Genomic DNA, 18,715 nt, shown 5'->3' with positions numbered 1-18,715 from the left:
ACAACTATAAAGTGGCCTGAGGAGAGAAAACATGTGTGTCTCTTGTAAGGGGTGTGGTATGGTTTACACAAACTTATCTGATCTCAAATATGTGAGTCTTTGTGTGGGATGAGCAGAGGCAGAGTCAGATTGAAGAGCACAATGTACAGGCAGCAGTCAATACTCCGTGCACCAGGACTGCCTGGTTCAGCTGTAGCTTTCAGTATTTATGACAGGTTATAGGATTCTCATGTTGTTAGCTTGCTCCAGATCACCCCAAAGCTAAGGGCAGGCCTGGAACTGGGGCAACGCACACAGCCCAGTTTATTGCCAGTTTCCCCATCTGTAAACAGGATGATAATAACTGTCTACAAACCTCAAAGGGTGGGGATGACGAATATGATCTTAAAAATAACAACTGTTTGTTGAGTTCATACTATGGCTCAAGCACTGTGCAAGATACTTTGCATATGTTGTATCTGATACTTGGAAATCTTCAGCATATGTAAATGCATTCCTTCAGTAGGACAGAAAACAGGCTCACTGGGCTTGTGTCCTCTTGTAGTCTCCTCTTCCCACCATTTGGGTGTGATGGTATATATAAACATCTCATTCAAATACAAGGTATTTGAGTAATTCGAGTAGCCATCCAGTAATATTAGTTGATATTACAGTCAACAAAATAAAAAGTATTGACTTTTGCAGCTGACATTACCATGGAGTAACAAAAAATGTAAAATGAGTAAAATATAATATGCAGCTTAGGTGTTAAATAAAGCCAGGAAGGTAGGCTACGCAACCACAGGGAAAAATGATATTTGAATAAAGATGAGAGAAGACTAAAGGAGGTGGGAAACAGCATCCCATCTGTTACTTATGCTTTGCTTTTCTTCGGTGGTGTGGGTGGAAGGGGAAAGGTAGAGAGAACACAGGGTAGAAGGAACAGCAGATGGGAGGCCAGGAGATCAGACTTTGCTTTATTTCTTTAGAAACAGCATGGAAGCTCATGGGCCCGAGGAAATGAGAAGGGAACATAGTAGATATCTGAGTAGGTCAGAAGAGGTCAGGATGGAGGACTAGGTTCAGAGGTCATTGAGGACCACAGAGTCTTAGGCTTACGGGGATGAGTGTCATGGAAGATAAGCAATGACTCAAGTGCACAATTACTCTGGCTGCTGAGATGAAAACAGGCTACTCGGAGGAAAAAACAAACTAACAAAGAAACAAGAAACAAGAAAGAAAGGAAGGAAGGAAGGAAGAAAGAAAGAGAAAGAAGAAGGGGACTAGGGATATAACTTCAGCAAAATGTAATCAGAGGTTGGTAGTGCTTTGGACCAAGATCACTGTAGGAAAGGTGGTAGAGATTGGAACACACATCCATTTGTACTTTGAAAGCCGAGCTAGAAGGTTGTACCGAACTTTGTTGCATAGAGGAGAAAGAAATGAAGATACTAGGGTGACCCCCCACCCCAGGAACCTGGATGGTGATAATGGTGTGTTATTATTTGGGACGGTTAAGGCTGTGAATGGGGTATGTTTGGGGCAAGATTTGTACATGCACACTCTGAAATGTTGGCTAGATTCTAAATGGGGAATGTCGGACACACACACACACACACACACACACACACACACACACACACCCATCTTGGGTTTAAAATTCTCTTTTTCTGTTATTTTGCTTTTGAAGTGGAGGTTTATCCTGGAGAATTCAAGTTGGTGCTCTAGGACTTCATATAAAGCAGGAAGCGGTTGCTGCAAAAGCAATACAAAAGGCTCTCTAAATTTGGGCCCCGCAGGTCCTTTCTTTTTAGAAGCTATGCAATCCATTTACTGTTGTGCTGGTGATTTAAGGACTTCCTCCCTTACTAGCTGACAGCTTGTCCCAGTTGGTTACAATAAACTGGGTGTTGAAAAGCATGCTGGAAAAAAATTTCTTTTTAAGTTTGAATAACAATTGTCTTTAGTCGCCACACAGACTTCAAACACTGCAATCTTCTTTGAGGCTGACGTTGCACACCTCAAGCCTGGTCAGGAAGGGATGAACTCCCAAGAGCAGGGACATCGTAACACACTAATATGGGCTTTGTACCGGGCAAGTCTGGATTGGAAACTCGCGATCCTGAGAAGATGCACTGCACAGTGGAAGGCAAAGTCCGACCTAGGATTATACGTTCCTGATTATGTCAGAGAACTTGCCGTCTTGGCCTCACGATTACAACGGGCTGACCTGGTGTTTTCCTGTCCGATGTAATACCAGGTCTGGGGTTGGAAAGCCGCATTCCTACCTGCCTAGCGCAGGGGTCATTTAAGGGTTTAGGTGTCACTGAGAGCGGAAGGCGGGAGGGCAACGCTGTTCTTTCTTGCAGTCCTTACAAATAGATAGAATCCAAGGATAGTTAATGTTGCCACCGAAGCAAAATTTCAGTCAGCCCTAGGCTTCGGGAAGACCTGCCACTGCAGCCGAATCGTCACAGGGACCTCATCGGGTGGGGTCAGCTTTCAGCCTGGGGAGGGGCGGGAGAGAAGCTGCGGTGCGGCAAGGCCTGGAATGCGGGGTGCGGCCGCTCAGCAGCGGGATCCACGGTCGCAAGAGCCCCGGCTGTCCGGGTTCCCACCGCACCTGGTCCCGGCAGAACACAGCTCGCAGCGAGGGCGCGGCCCCGCCAGGCCAGCGATGGGGCGGGCCGGCGCCACGGGGCGCTCCGCCCCCGATGATGCGGCGGCCTCCGACTGGCCCCCGGCCCGTCACTCACTCCTCACCATGGTTGCAGCACAAAGCAACAAGCCCCGGAGGCCGCTTCCTCCCTGAAGAGCGGCTCCGGCGGCCGCGGAGGCGCAGGAGAAGGAAGAGGCGGGGAAGAGGAGGCGGTCGCCGTTCAGCAGACGCTTGGCGGGGCTGCGCGCTCTGCTCTCGGCCTCGCGCCCGCCGGGGACCCGCGCCTGGCCCGCCGCGCCTGCCCGCCCGCCCGCCCGCCGCACGGACGACGCACAAAGTTGCCTAGAGCGCGGGGGCCGCGCGGGGAGCAGCCGCGCTCGGGCGCCGATGGGGGCGGGCGGCTGGAGCTGCGCGGCCCGCGGGGATGCAGCAGCAGTCGGGAGGCGCGGCCGACAGTAGACGGAGGCGCGGCGCGGCCACGGCGGCCGAGGCCAGCGGGCTCGGTGGTGCCCAGACCTGATCCGGGCTCTCCAGGCTCAGCGCGTGGCCCTCCCTCTCGACCGGCGCGCGAGGACCCGGGACGCGTCAGAGCGAGCGCGGCCGGAGCGGGTAGAGCCAGGGCCCCGCCGGAGAGGCTCCGCCCGCCGTCGCTTGCACCTCCCTAAAAATAACTCGGCCCGCCGGGGCCAGCGCGATCCGCGACCGTTCCGGAGCGCTGCCCGGCGCAGTCGCTGAGTCCGAGTCTACGGACAGCAAGCCGCGAGGAGGAGGGCAGCTCGGGGCTGCACGGATCTTTCGTGCTGTCTGCGCCCCGGCCCCGCGCCTGGGCTGGTTTGCCTCGGGCAGTAGCGCTGGGCCGGGAGGCCGGGGAGTGTGTGGAGCGGTCCCGGTGCTCCCCGCAGGGGGAGATGGCGTCCTACGTGGATAATAGTTTCCGCCAAGCGGTGATGAAGAACCCCGCCGAGAGGACCCCCCAGGTGAGACGCGCCGCCACCCGTCGTGGGGTTGGTGTCTGCAGACTGCGCCTTTCCAGTGCTCTGGCGCTCCTCTGCTGGGGAAGCATCCCATTTCCCCCATCCAGGACCTTCCCTGCCCCAACTTCCAAGGGCATTCTTTTCAGACCGTTCTGCGATTGCTGCCCTCTCCTCTCTGCTGTCCTTTTCGTTGCGCTCCCTGTAGCTGACCTTGCCCGCGCGTTTGCGGGACTAGTTGTCTATAGGGCATGTCTTTCTCCAGCCACACTCTTTGGGGCTCTGAGGCTTGGGGTTAGGTCTCAGCTCACTTAGGCCAGGTACTGTTGTCACCCTGACTGCAGGCTCAGTGACTCCCTTGCATGTATCCCATCTTTAGAGTTTAGGGTTGTTTAATGAGCTGTAAGAAGGAACTTGGAGGGTTGTGCGATGAACTGACCGAGGTGGGTCTTATAAAGTGAAACACTGAGGTGCCTGTCTTTACTTTCTTGAAAGAGGAATGTTGTTATCCTTTGAAAGGAAAAAGTTGACAGCTAGGCTAGCGCTTTTCATTCCAATTGTAGATTTAACTGCAGAACGGGGTATTCAACCCCCTCTTCCTCGCAGGGCAGATTCTTTTGGTTTGCACAATATGGTGAAAATTAGATAAGTGGTTAACGTTTATACAATTGTTTATCCTCTGGTTTCTTTTTATTTTTAAACGGAGGGATATCTGGTGGGTTGGATTTGATTTTTTCTTAGATTGGACTAGCGAGGGAGGAGTGTTATAAAAATGTGGTTTGATTTCCTTTGCTTACTGGCCAATGACGTATATTCCTAAATGTTGGGGTGGTGACTACAGGCCATCCTGCTTGCCAGGCCTGCAGGCAAAGATCTACAGATCCTTGGGGCCAGCAAATCCAGGGAGGGATCTAATACTTGCAAAAAGTTGCTTTGCTTGTCTGGTGTTGGATTCCATCTGTCCGAATCCAAATGCTGCCCATCTCTGATGATGTTTATTTAATGTGCGAGAGAATAGAATAAAATAGAATCTTCCATTGGCTGCTTTTGGACAAGCCCCAAGAATGGCACCTGGTACTGTTCTTGATGGTTTTCCTCTTGCTTGGTGGAGCTGTCACATGTGGGATATGAGTATAGATTACATTTGCCAAGCCTGTGGAAGATGGGCTGTAATTGCACAAGGAGGTTCATTTCATGTCTCCAGAAGTACCTATTCTAAAGGGCAGTCTTTTTTTTTTTTTTTTTTTTTTTTTTTTTTTTTTTTTTATCAGGTACTGGGCATACCCTGTCCTCCTGTGGTGGTGGTGCAGCTGCCCTTCATCATCCATATTTGTACCATTTTCTGCTCTCGAAAAGACACTGCCTGTTTATTATGTAGGCAGAGCAACTTTCATGAGATCTCTCATTTCTTTTTTTCAAGAACAGAGTTTGAAGTGCCAAGTGGAATTACACACTTAGAGGACATTAGAGCCTAACAAGGATGGTCAGAAAGTGATGTCAGAGGCCTGTGGTAGAAATGGGGAGGGTGAAATGGTATGCTAGGGTGATGAGAGTAACAGGGAAACCTACTGTCAGATAGGGGTGTGTGTGTGTGTGTGTGTAGGGGCAGGGAGGTGGGGATGGTGGGTTACTAAATAAGTCTGGAAGAGACAAACCTTCCATTTGGACAGCCTGTGGATTGACCAAGTAAATGGACTGTTGTTGGACTACCCTGTCCCCCCACTAGTGGGGTGGAATATAGAAACCAACCCAACAGAGGACTCTTGGCCCAGTGAGAAAGTGGGTGGGTTACTACTTACCTTACTGGCTAAAAGCTCCATTGAGAATCTGGGAGCTGGCTTTACCCCACCTGACCTCAGGAGAAGCAAACAGAGAAATCTGCCAAACATGGTGCGCATTCTCAAGTGTCAGCCCTGTTAACTTTGATGTTCATGAGATTTTTACTAGTGCAACCCCCATCTCTATTTATCGTATTAAAGAGAAATTAGTTCAAGCTATGAGTGCTTTTCCATCCTTACCTAAGTTGTCAGAAGTAATTTATCCAGAAGTTGGAACTTTCTTCGAGTAGAAAACAAGGCAGTGTGGTTGCATCTGTGGAAGCTTTTCCATATGTCCTGTATTCTCATAGATGCCTGAGCGTTTTTTGTAATATGATTAAAACAATGTTGTTGTATCGTTTGATACAACTGGAAGAACAAGGATCAGGGAAGCTTTGCTGTGCAGTATCCTATTTCTGAAGACTGACTTTGATAAAGGAGTTTGTGTGACAGGCAAAACCACAAGGTTCTTGAAAAGAATGAATGAAAACACTTATTTCCTTATTTATTCTTGTTGGGTCCAGCGCTTCCTCCCTTCCCTTAGCCAGCCTTAGTCCTTTACCAGACTCTTTGAAGTCAAGTTCTGCATTTAGGTTAGTTTGTTGCTTGAAAAGTAATTTTGGTAACTACCCTAGTGTAGTTAGTTAAGCAGTTGGTGACTGTTGCATCTGGGGCTGGGAAGTCTTAGGAACTTTGACACTTAGGAACTTGTCAGATGTATCTGGAAAGTGGCAGGCTACTCTAGACGTGGCACAGGAAAGGTGGCCAATAAAGAGAAACACAAGGAGAAATTATCACCTGAGATTTTAGCCAAGAGACTTCCAGTATTTCACCTGGTATTCCTAGAAGAGGAAAAGTCTTTAATCCAGTGTTTACCCTGTATTGTGTGTCTGGAAACTTGTCCCCCTCCTTCTCAATGGGGCACTGTATTCTAAAGTAATGTACTCCCTGGAAAAGCAATAAACATCCTATTGATACTTCTCAATGCACCTCTGTTGAAAACAGGACTGCTAAGTAACTGCTTTATTCAATGACTGGGGTTTATGTCTTTAATCACTTAAATGAGAATTGTGGTCACCAAGGCAATTTAATGACGTAAAAAAATGTAAATGTATTGCAAACAGCATCATACCCCAAGGCTTTATACAATAAAAATTTTTTTGTTGTTGTTAAACTATTTTATTAACTTGTTGAATTCAGGCCCATTGAGATTGCTTTTGTGGTGTGTTGAAATATTTACTTTTAAATGATATGTGTACGACAACTCTCGTCCCATCTCCTCCTGCTAGTAATCTTACTTTTTCAGTATTAGACTCTGTTTTTGTTTGTTTTGCTAACCTTTTTGGCTGAGTTGCCAATGCTCAGGAATGCAGCTGTCAGAGTTCCCAAGAGTGTAGGACATCTTTTTTTTTTTTTTTTTTTTTTTTTTTGCAAAGTCACTCAGTGGAAAGTGGAATTCATTGTGAGTCTTAATGACAGCTGAAACAAAACAAAGTAGATCATCTTGGCAAACTGAAAATGTATTGAATACACCCAGCCTAAAAACCTGGTACTGCTGCGTATCTGCTGTTTACCCTCATGATGTCTGTGGCCGGAAAGCTCCCAGTTGGAAGCATAATAGCATGACACATACTGCTACTCTAGGAAAGGTCAAAATTTCAAACCTATCTCAAACAGGGTTTCTGCTGAATGTATCACTTTTGTAATTGTAAGAAAAACAAAAACAAAACAACAAATCCTTTTGAACCCACAAAGGAACCATCAGCATCTGACTTATCATAACTTACCATATATATGGCATAACTTGTCAAACATATCAGTGTTTCTTGATGCATAGTTAATAGTATTTCTTGATCCACAGAGGCAATGTGATTTCTAAACAGCACTGTTGGGAGAGATGGGGGGTTTCTGAAGTTTATTGGGCAAAAAGGAGTCTGTTATGTGGTAACCTCCTGACTGCTGTGACACAGTGTAATAATGATTGTAGCTAGTGTTTGAAGACAGTTGTTACACTTTTTGTTAATCATCTTTGTGTCATTGAAACAAATACATGGGGCAACTTTATAAACAGAACAGGTTTGTTTTGGCTCAGTTGTAAAAGTACATGATTAGGTAGGTCTGCTGCTTTCAAGACTCTGGTGGACTTCCCAGTATTCATAGAGGAACAAGTACCCATCTATTGGTCAGGAAGCTGGGGAAAGGAAGGGTTCCTAAGAGCTCTTTTCCAGGTCAGGTGATGGTGACCTTGGAGACCTCCCATTGGTTCCCACCTCCTGCAGCTTCACCCACCTCCCAATAGTGCCTTTCTGGGACAAGCCTTCCAAAGGCCTTGAGGAACCATTCAACATCTAAACCGTAGCTGTAGCATAGCTCAGTGTCATGTTTCACTTAGCATCTTAGGTTTAGGAGTGATTCTTAGTGCGTGTATCACCCTTTGGTGGCTTTGTTACAGCTAGATGTTAGAGAGTCATAGAGTCAAAACATGCTTGTGTGTGAAAGTAAGTGGACTGCCATGTTGATCGTGACGATTTTTGTATTTTCAGGCGGGAAAAGACCTGCCCCCCTTCTCCCTCGATCTTACATGATAGTTAACCATGTGGTGAACTGTATGAAGTGTGCCACTTGCTAGAGTCAGGTATCTTCGATTTCTCCCTCGATCTATGTTTAGTGCGGTGTTGCCATGCTAGGGTTTGTGGAGAGTCAAGTTGAGATGTCCAGTGTTTTTTGACGTTGAGGTATAATGTTATCTACAAATGTGTTGGGATGCAGTCATGCCTATCCTTGGATCTATGTGGCCTGTTGGCTGCAGGTTGGTCTTGCCTGTTAAGTCATTGGTTTTCGTTTTTTTGTGTTTTTGAGGCTGGATTTTACCGTGTAACCCAAGGGGTCTGTAACTCTTGATGCATTGGTTTCCACCCTGAGTGCTGGCATTGCAGGGTTATATGGGTGTGCCACTACTAAGTCCAGCTCCATTTTTTATATTAACCTTTTTACTTGAGACAGTTTTATAAGTGCTGTGTATGTGCCCTTTTGTAAATGGCATCTGGTAAAGCTACATGGCTAGGATGTGACATGGTTAGTCGACACTACAGACAATCCCTGCATAACCAAAAAAAAAAAAAAAAAAAAAAAAAAAATGAGGAGTTGCCGCTTGTCGTTTGTTTGTTTATTTATTTATTTTGGCCTGGCTGATCTCAAAATCACTATGCAGCTGAGGAGCTTGAAGTGCTAATATTATAGGCATGTGCTGCCATCCAGGATTTCTTCATGGCTTTAATAGCCACTTGCACCCCTACCTCTGGTAACTACCAATCTGCATTTTATTTTCCTATAATTTTGTTGTTTCAAAACATCTCATAGATGAAATCATGCGTTGTAGGATTTTCTGGGACTGACTTTAGATTTCTACCATTGTCACTAAATGATTTGGCTCTGAGTTCATAAAGTACTAATGATATCTGGTATTGGCCAGATGGATTTAAATTGAGATGGTGAAGAGGGAATTCTATAATGTTCATGAGACATAGACCAAAGGTCATGTCTTAGGTGAACAGTAGTTGTCATAATGTGAGCATGTGGGGTAGCTATAGATTGATTTTTTTTTTTTTGGTAGTAATGCAAGTAGTAAAACTAGCCTTATGGTCCTTCATTCAAGAAATCACTTGCTGTATATCAGGAAGTCTTATGGACATACTTTAGACCTGAGAGGATGACCAGAACTATAGATAGTGCTAAAATTTTGTACATTTTCCCCCTATTGCCTTCACACCTAAAATAAAACTTAATTTGTATGTTAGACCCAGGAAGAGCTTCACAATGATAACCAGTAATAAAATAGAGCAGTTATAGCAATATGCTATAATAAAATTGCCAGCCTGGTTACTCCTGTGCTTTGGGACTGCTATGAAGTAAAATAAGATTTGGTGGAGTCAAATACAGTGCCTTTTCACCAGTGGTCTGCCTGAAGAAAGAGTTTCACACACTGCATTCTGCATTTGGTCTGGAGATTCAGATGGGTTCAGGCTACAACACAGGTACATCCAACAAATGGTGACTCATGTGGTGCCTTCTGGTAGAAAGAGTAGCTTTAGGAACGAGCTGCTTAAACCAGTTATTTCTTGATATGATGCATGGAGAACGTGAGTGGTATTTGACTGAGTTGGACACTCAAAGTCCGGTGGGATGAGTGAGGCTGGAGCATGCTCTTGGGGTTTGATACCAGTCTCTTAACAAGCAATAAGCAGTCAGGGTTCTTCTGTGAAGATTCTCAAAAAGCCACAAAATTAAAGAACAATCAATTTCAAGAGGCTGGAGGATGGCTAAGCAGTTAAGTGTACTTATTGTTCTTGAGAGGACTGGGGTTCAATTCCTAGTACCCTATCATTTGTAACTCCGGTTCCGGGAGATCCAGTGCCTTTTTTTTTGACCACCATGGGCTCCAGACTTAGTTGCATATGGTACATTTACTTAAAAGCAGGCAAAACATTCACATACATAAAATAAAAATCTTTAAAAAAAAAAAAAAAAAAAAAAAAAAGGAAAACCAACTCTATTTCAGAAAACACCAGACAGATCAACATTTTTGATGGTAAACAATTGGGCAGTACTTTCTGGAAGCGTTGAAGGTATGAAAACTTAAGGAATGCACAAGTTGTCACAGATTGGAGGAGAGTGAAGGAAATGTTATATGTAACCATCTGCAGTGTGGGATTCTGGCTTTTAATGGTGTCAGATGAAATCTGAATGTTTAAATTTTCTTATGCTTATTTTGTATGTAACCCTAAAAGGATCTCAGTGAAGATGACATGGGATCTCTGAACTATTTTATAGAACTTTTCCTTTGGTTTTACTTTTTAGTGAGTGAGAGACAGGCAATTTTTATTTTTTCTATTTCTAAGGTGCTAGGAATTGCTTTTTCTTCTGTGATACCTTGTAAAGTAGTGCAAATACTCTGCCACTGAGCTGTTTCCACCTCTATGGTTTTTTTTTTAACTTTGTATTTTTACAGGATCTCACTAAGTTGTCTAGGCTGTCCTTGAACTCACTATGTAGCCCAGGCAGACATGAAATTCATAGTCTTCCTGCGTCAGCCTCGGGAGTAGTTAGGATTCACAGGCCAGAACTACCATGCCTGATTTAGTTAAGTTCATTGTTGTTTAGGTTTATTTTGTTATTATTTTGACAGTGTGTTTGGTCTGCATGTATGCAATTGCACCATGTACATGTCTGATGTTCATGGGAGCTGGAAGAAGTGTTTGATTGCTTGGAGCTGGAGTTACAGGTAGTTTTTTAGCTACCTGAGTATAGGGTATGAGCTACCATGTTGGGCTTAAGCGTGTGTGTGTGTGTGTGTGTGTGTGTGTGTGTGTTATATCAAAAATGTTTTGTGTGTCTATCTATATACACACACACATACATATACACACACACATATATGTATATATTATATTTAAATTTTTTTTGTTTGATAGTTGTACTAATCACACTTGTGGGAAGAACTGAAAAGAAAATTTCAGGCTAGGTTTTGAAGTGTATAAAATCTTAACAAAAATTTAAACCAGAGCTGGAGAGATGGCTTAGTGGTTAAGAGCACTGACTGCTTTTCCAGAGGTCCTGAGTTCAATTCCTTGCAACTACATGGTGGCTCACAGCCATCTGTAATGGGATCCAATGCCCTCTTCAGGTGTGTGAAGACTCATATAAATAAAAATAAGCAAATCTTTAAAAAGAAGATGAAAACCATATAATAAACATGGAGCTATGAACTAAATCTATTTAGCATGTGATTTTTTTTAGCTATTTGAATTCTGCAACACAAAACATTCTTGATTCCCCCCACCAAGCTATATCACATAGGTTTACGAACTTCGATTTCAGATACAGTGTCATTCTGTAGCTGCTCTGGCCTTAAACTTGTAGCCCTCAGCTCACCTTCCACAATGCAGGAATTACTGGACTATATTGCTAAATAGTATTTACCCCTGTTGGTGGTGTTGGGAATTGAACACAGGGCTTCCCCCTCTTATTTGTTTTTTTGTTTTTTTTGTTTTTTTTTTTTGAGCCATGGTCCCTTGTAGTCCATGTTGGCCTCACACTTTGTACACAGCTCAGGTGGGCCTCAACTGGTCCTTCTGCCTCCCATCTTGTCTCAAGCTCTGGGACTCCAGGCTGCACTGCCCTGCTGTCTCTCCTTCTAACTACATTTAAATGTATTAGGAAATGCACGCAAAAAATATTTGCGTCACAGTCTTAATTTCAGTTTTCAGATACTGTATTGAAAAGCCACGTGATCATATTTATGTATTTTCAAGCAAGTGGAAGTGAGTACTAAAAGCCAGTGACTTGAAAAAAATTGAAGTACAGTATCAAAAAAGAGTTGAGGTAAGCGAGGCTTGACAGCTTTTAACTTTGTTTCTGTGTGCCAGCGTTTGACTCCCCACATTTTTTACGGAGCTGAAAGAAACTGACCATCTAGCTTTGGAGACAGACATTTTATGTATGCTTATTCCTTAGGCTTGGGATACCACAAACTCCTTTTAGACTTAGGCAGTGTACTTTGAGAACCCAAAACTCCTTATTCCTAAATGTGAACCTTCAAGCCCAATCTTCCTTGGAGACTGTAGTTGGGATGGGTGGGAATTCCTGTCTTGATTCCATTTTCTCTGGTGTGGTTTAAATCTATAGCCAGTTAAGAAAACTGGCAGGCATTATAGTCAAGCCGTTTTCACTTTAAAAGTCCTTGCTGTTAACGGTGAACTGGCATAGTTGTTTTCCTTGTGATGACAAATTCGTATCTTTAATTTTGTTCATAAAATTGTCTTACATAAATTGAAAGCATTTTCACTCACCCTGGAGGTGTGTCTTTGTCAGAGACTTTTAGAGGGTTACTTGTTGCTGTTTTAAAACTATGTATACATGTATGTGTGTGGCATGTAACACTGGAGCAAGAAGAGAGTGCTATCTCTCCTACAGCTGGAATTACAGGCAGTGTGAATGCTTGACATGGGTTCTGGGAACTGAATTAGGGTACTTTGCAAGAGCAGTTAGCTTTTCTTCTAGCCTTCCATTAAAGATGGAGGAAATGGTTACAGTGGGCAGAAATAATGATGTTACAGACACTGTTTTGTGAAGTTATATTAGTGTGAAGTAATGCAGTCTCTGGAGTGGAGTGTGTAAAGCATCTTTGTCTTTACTAGTGTTTTTCAGCATTTGGCACTTATTACTCTGATCATACCTTTTAAAAAGAGGTGTATTTATTTTACTTGTATACATATTTTTGCCTGTGTGTATATACATGTGCACCCCATGCATGCCTGGTGCCATGGATCCTCTGGAACTGGAGTAAGCTGTGGGTGCTGGGAATTGACCCGTGGTCCTCTAGAAGAACATCCAGTGCTTCTAACCACTGACCCATTTCTCCAGCCCCCTGATCATACTTTTTCATAGATGACCTTTTATTATTATTTTATCTTATAGCAGAAGTGAGTATAGCATTGATTGCATTAGGGTTGTATTAGTTTACAAGTTACCCAACACTGAGTGTATAGTGCTCGGTGGTTTAATAAGAAATCTAAAGGTCTGCAGTGCTACATTGGGCTTAAGGTGTCTCTAAGGATCAGATGATGACTAAGTTCTCAAAGCACAGGTTCAAGGATGTACTACTGCCTTTGTTAGGGTTTTACTGCTGTGAAGAGATACCGTGACCAAGGCAACTCTTATAAAGGACATTTAATTGGGGCAGGCTTACAGTTTCACAGGTTTAGTCCATTATCATCAGAGCAGAAAGCATGGCAGCATCCAGGCGGACATGGTGATGGAGAAGGAGTTGAGAGCTTTACATCTTGATTCAAGGGCAGTCAAGAGAAGACTGTATCCTAGGCAGCTAGAAGCAGGGTCTCAAAGCCCACCCCCACGGTGACATACTTCCCTCAACAAGGCCACACCTGCTCCAATAAGGCCACAACTCCTAATAGTGCCTCTCTCTGGGCCAAGCATATTTAAAGCATTGCAGATAGCAGCCAGAGAAAGGGAAGATTGAGGATCCTCTTGGCAAAGGTTTTGTCATCGTCTATATTCTCATAGCTTCCCTGTTAGACAGTGCTTTACCACCGAGCCATAACTCCAGCCCAGTCTTTATTTCCACAAGGTCTTGTATATGTTCTTTTGGCTAGAGATTTGCCACCCGATACTTTTGGCTGCAAAGGAGGTTGGATATTTGAGTCTTTTTAAAGCCTCTATAATACAGAAGGGCAGGGAAGAAAGAGATTAAGATTAATGGATACTGTGAGCAGATAGTATTTGTCCAATTTACTTTGCATAAGAACTAGATGATCGTAGGACATTTATGCAGCGATTCTCTGGAGAGTGCTTTGAGAGTCTTATTGGATTAAAGTGCTGCATTAATGTAGCTCAGTAACAGAATCATGTGAATGTATTCTACCACCTGATTCTCTTAGGTAATGCTTATTTTCAGAGTTGGAATCTGTTATTTAAAGGCAGGGATACACACACTAGTGGGTGAGCAATATGTGTAAATATTTACTTATAAAACATGGCATGTAACTATAATCCCTGTGATAATTGGGTTCTTAACATGCCACGTATTGTTTTAAACATATAAAATACAGATTTAGGGCTGGAGAGATGGCGCAGTTGGTAAAATGTGTATGCATCAGGATCTGAGTTAGGATGCCCAGCACCCACATATTTAAAAAAAAAAAAAAAAAAAAAAAAAAGGCTGAGCTTGGTGACATGTGTTTGTAACCCCAGGGCTGAGGGGGCAGAGGTAGGCCGATCCCTGAAACTCACTGGCCAGTCATTCTAGTTGAGCTGATGACTCAAAATAAGGTGGAGAATGACCAAGGGATATGGCTGCAGTCAACCTTTGGCTCCACACACACGAGCACATACTCATGTGAACGTGTGCACGCACCACACATGAACACACACAAGAGAGAAGAGAAAATACTGGTTTATTTCTACTAAAGTAATTCATTTTGTTTCAGGCTTATTCTATTTTAAAAATGGTAACAACCCCGGTCTTTCTTTGTATCTCCCTGTCTTTAATTATGGTTGAACCTGAGGTTTCACACTTGGTCGGCCAAATGCAAAATGTTCTACTTAGCTATATTGTCAGCCCCCTCCCCCCCACACCTTTTTAAACCTTTTATTTTGAACAGTCTCATTGCATTGCTAATGCCAACTCACTTTCTAGCCCAGGTAGCCCTTGAACTAGCTATCTGTCTGCCTGAGGTTCTGAAGTTGCTGGGATTTACAGGCCTGTGCTAACAAGAGTGGCTCATTTTCCCACCGCTCTGTCTCTGTCTCTGTCTCTGTGTCTGTCTCTCTGTCTGTCTCTGTCTCTCTGTCTCTCTGTCTCTCTCTCTCTCTCTCTGTCTCTCTCTGTCTCTTCCCCTCCTTCCCTCCCTCCCCCTCCCCCTCCCCCTCCCCCTCCCCCTCCCCCTCCCCTCCCCCTCCCCCTCCCCCTCCCCCTCTCCCTCTCCCTCTCTCTTTCTTTCTCCCCCTCCCCATTTGTGTGTATATCTTGCCACAAAGGTTTTCCTGATGACACCAGAATATACGTAGCTAAACTGTTCTTGGTCGTTTGTAGTGGGATTAGTTGAAATGGTATCAGAAGCTAATGGCTAAAAAAGGCTACTGGTAAAAATTGAGGCCTTACACTTCACAAATTGTTTATCTGTGTTAACAATAACCATGTGTCTGGCATATCCTAAGCCCCACAAAAACACAGTTTTTGAAGACAGAATATGTAACGAGGATAAATGGCCTCTCCTGTTCCCTAACACTTCTTGTCTTTAGCAAATTAGCTTCAAGCTCAGTGATTAGCTTTACCACACTAGGGCTTATTGGGCTGGGTCCATCCTTAAGGCTCAGTGCTAAGCACCTCTTAGGCAGAATTGGAGCTCAGCAGTACAGTGTGAAAAATCGATAAAATGACCCAGAACACATTTTATTAAGACTCACATTTGAATAATTTTTAAAATAATACAAACCAGTAACCAAGACTTCTTTGGGCATCTGAGTATGTTGCTGACCCCCCTCCTCCCCCCTCCTCCCCGTTCATATTACATGTAAGTCTACAGTTTAAAAGTTCCTCAGGAGTAAGATGAATCAAGGCAAGCATAAGGACCTGGGTTCGGGTCTCTTACACACATGTCAAAAGACGGGCATGGCTGTAATCTCAGAGCCGGAATAGGCAGAGGCAGGGCTATTGTTGTGGTTCATTGGGAAGCTAGTTTACCCCATGTGGCAAGCTCCAGGTGCAGTGAGTTTCTCAAATAAGTAAAGTTAAAAGGGGAAGCAGTCAAGTGACTATTGAGTATTACTTTAAGTTGTTTCTCACTTAACTTTATAAAAAAAATAAGTAAAAATCACCTAGAATACATTTTGTTAGGACTCACATTTTTACAAATTATGTATGTATACATGTAAGTTCATCTCTATATATCTGCATATCCATATCTACTTATCAGCATGATTGAATTACAGTGAGACAGCTACCTAAGGAGTAAAATCCTTTGGTCCACAGTGTGTGTCTATGTATGTGTGTGTGCTGTAGGGGCACGTGTCTGTGGAGGGCAGAGGTTGGCACCAGTTGTCTTTCTCTATCACTCTTACACACTTTACTTTTATTTGAAAAAAAGAAATTCATCATTAAAACACGTTTGAGATACCAAGCTTAGACTCCAGGGGAGAATACCAAAGATAGATTAATTGAGTTTCTCCATGCTTTTGGGACAAAACCAGCAAGTGTTGAAAATTTAATCTCTCTGATGCAGGTGAGCTAACTATGGCTGACCCCGTAGCTGTGTTTGGGTGCAGTGTTCTTAGGGCATTTAGCTCCCGTGCAAGTCTGAGGCTGCTCTCACCCTGCAGAGACTTAGCTGAGTGGTTGAGAAGCCAGGGTGGCCTCTTCTGTGCCTCTTAGGTGTCCTAGGATAAAATGCAGACATGGGGAGGTGTGGCCTGGGAGTTACTCCTGAGCAGTGTTTCTACTCCTGCCCCCAAAGTGGAAAATTCCTCCGTGTAATTGATGAGGTGAGGGGTGGGCTTGTTGCATTTGAGGGTGGCTGACTCTGTTGCCTTACTGTAAGAAACAAACACTTTCTTTGTCTTGACTTCTGATTATAGTCTCCCATCGTAAGTTTGCAGTTTTGGTGCATGTTCCTTATTTCCGTGCCTTACTTATCTCAAGGCAAATTAAGTTTTTGCTTTTTTTTTTTTTTCATTTCACTGAAAATAAATTTGTTGCCTTGGAAACGAAGTTTACTTGTTAGCTGATTTAAGTGATATATTCGGTAATAGGAAATCAAATTCTCTACACTCATTAGCTTTGATTTCTTCCTTAATGCCTTCAAAACGAAATGCGTTAATTTTAGTCCTCCGTGTTGCCAATAATAACAGTGAAAGCTTATGACTCATATAAGTTGAGTATATGGATGTAACCTGTTCAAAGTGAGGAAATTCTTAGCAAGATCATTATTGCTTTGCCGGAAATGTTATTTTCCTCATACTTTGCATATCTTGCTAACTGCCCTGGGACTTACAGAGTTTTCTGGCTCTTTGTATTCTAGCTGGCATAGGCAAGAAAAGTCTAATCATGTTGATTTCGAACTTTTGGTGTGCAGTGGGCATCCCTGTAGGCTTTCTGTGTTAGGCAGCAGAAGTCAGGGAACCTGTGGAAAACAACAATTCAGCAGCCAAGGGATGAGTGCGAAGGTCAGGACTGACCGCCAGGCTCTTGTACTACTAACATATGGACTAAATAGGTTGAACTTAAAGCTGGGTACACGTGGGGACAGGTCCACACCAATTTTAGCAGAAACACAGATTTTGGAGGATGGACAAGCAGTGACTCAGGTTGTGCCTCAGAATTAATGATTGTATATATATATTTTTTTATTTTGTGATTTTGAATGATCAGTTATGTTAGGAAAGGGTAGGTACTTGGGCATTTTTGTACTTACTAACAGTAATTGAGTAATGTTGTAAGAGACTGGTTGAGGCAGCTGAGGAAGGAGGCGAGGAAGGAGATCACTGGGAGTTGGGGGTATCTGTGGATGTGGATTATTACAATCTTAGTTTGGCTTTTGTTTTGTTTGGCCTTCCTGTGTCCAGTTGTTCCCTTGAGCTTCAGAGGAGAACGTTAGCTGATGCAAGGCTCAAGCATCTAATCTCTAATTATAAGTTTGAAGTCTGAGCTGGGGAGCTTTAAGAAATACATAGAGGTCATGACAGAATTTCGTGTTATTTAGAAACAGCAGAAACGAAGCTCCTTTGTCTTTCTCAGTTATTTTTTTTTTTCTTCTTCCCAAATATGGCCAGGGAAGGGCCAAAACTCTGGTGACTAATAAGTATCTCTTGGTCCAACATACTCTGGGGAAGAGGGAATTGATTTCCAAAGTAGCATTGTTATGCTTTTATTACTTTTATTGGTTCGATTTTTTTTTTTTCATAGAGTCTAAGTAGCCCAGACTGGTTGGAACTCACAATCCTCCTGCCTCAGTATTGTGAATGCTGGGAGTACAGGTGTGTGCCATCACTCAGATCCACAAATACCTTTATGAACAAAACTGCACAAAGCTTCTTAATGATATCAGGCATCTGTCTGTCTGTCTATCACCTATGCAACATATCTATCATATCTATTTACCTATCTATCTAATTGACAGCCAGTGTTGTTATTTCCAGGTCATACAATCTTACTCATAGGAAAGAAACATTTTTGTTTAGGTTATTTGCTTCTTTCTGGCCTTTCTTGAACTTATGTAGGTTTTCTAGAAATTTAAAGTAAGTGAATGGCTTAATACAGTTTCCTGAATTACGCTTTTCTTACTAAAAACAAATACACAATTATGAGTTGTTTAGGTTCATCACATAAACCAGGCCCTAGTGCCTGGCATACACCAGGTACTCTGCTCAAGATCAATAGTGTGCTGTACTTCAAAATCTCCTCATTTTCCTTTAGCTTGTATTCAGGTATTTTATAACTGCTTAATTACAACGATTCTAGGCATATTGTCAAAACCTTGAAATTGAATTCAGGGCTAAGAATTTTTTTTTTTAAATTAGTTGTTTACGTTTCTCTGTCTTGTATCCAAACAGAACTGCCCTGAGTTTATTCTCCAGTCTCTTTGTAGCGTGCTGTGAGAGCATGTTTCACGTGCCTTCGTGTTCTGTGAGAGCATGGCTTTGTGTGCTGTGGAGTCTGTACAGCATTACTTCTTGGCAGCCACAAAGATATCTTTTAAATAATTAGCATAATTTGC

At 43.3% G+C, this 18,715-nt stretch overlaps 1 protein-coding gene across 3 annotated transcripts in view; it reads left to right on the top strand.

Annotated features, from left to right (window-relative positions):
• The first annotated feature begins 2,750 nt into the window (after window positions 1-2,750).
• The window catches only part of Rapgef2 (Rap guanine nucleotide exchange factor 2), a 224,518-nt gene continuing 208,553 nt past the window's right edge, over window positions 2,751-18,715 (top strand). For all 3 annotated transcript variants that reach the window (XM_076932542.1, XM_076932543.1, XM_034500567.2), the window contains exon 1: window positions 2,751-3,615. In XM_076932542.1, the coding sequence (XP_076788657.1) occupies window positions 3,547-3,615 (69 nt within the window). In that variant the 5' untranslated portion in view covers window positions 2,751-3,546. The remainder of the gene's footprint in view (window positions 3,616-18,715) is intronic.

This window comes from Arvicanthis niloticus, chromosome 4, assembly GCF_011762505.2.
Source record: "Arvicanthis niloticus isolate mArvNil1 chromosome 4, mArvNil1.pat.X, whole genome shotgun sequence".
NCBI classification, from domain to species: domain Eukaryota; kingdom Metazoa; phylum Chordata; class Mammalia; order Rodentia; family Muridae; genus Arvicanthis; species Arvicanthis niloticus.
Note: the sequence above shows the minus strand (reverse complement) of the source record. Positions and strands in the feature narration are given on the sequence as shown.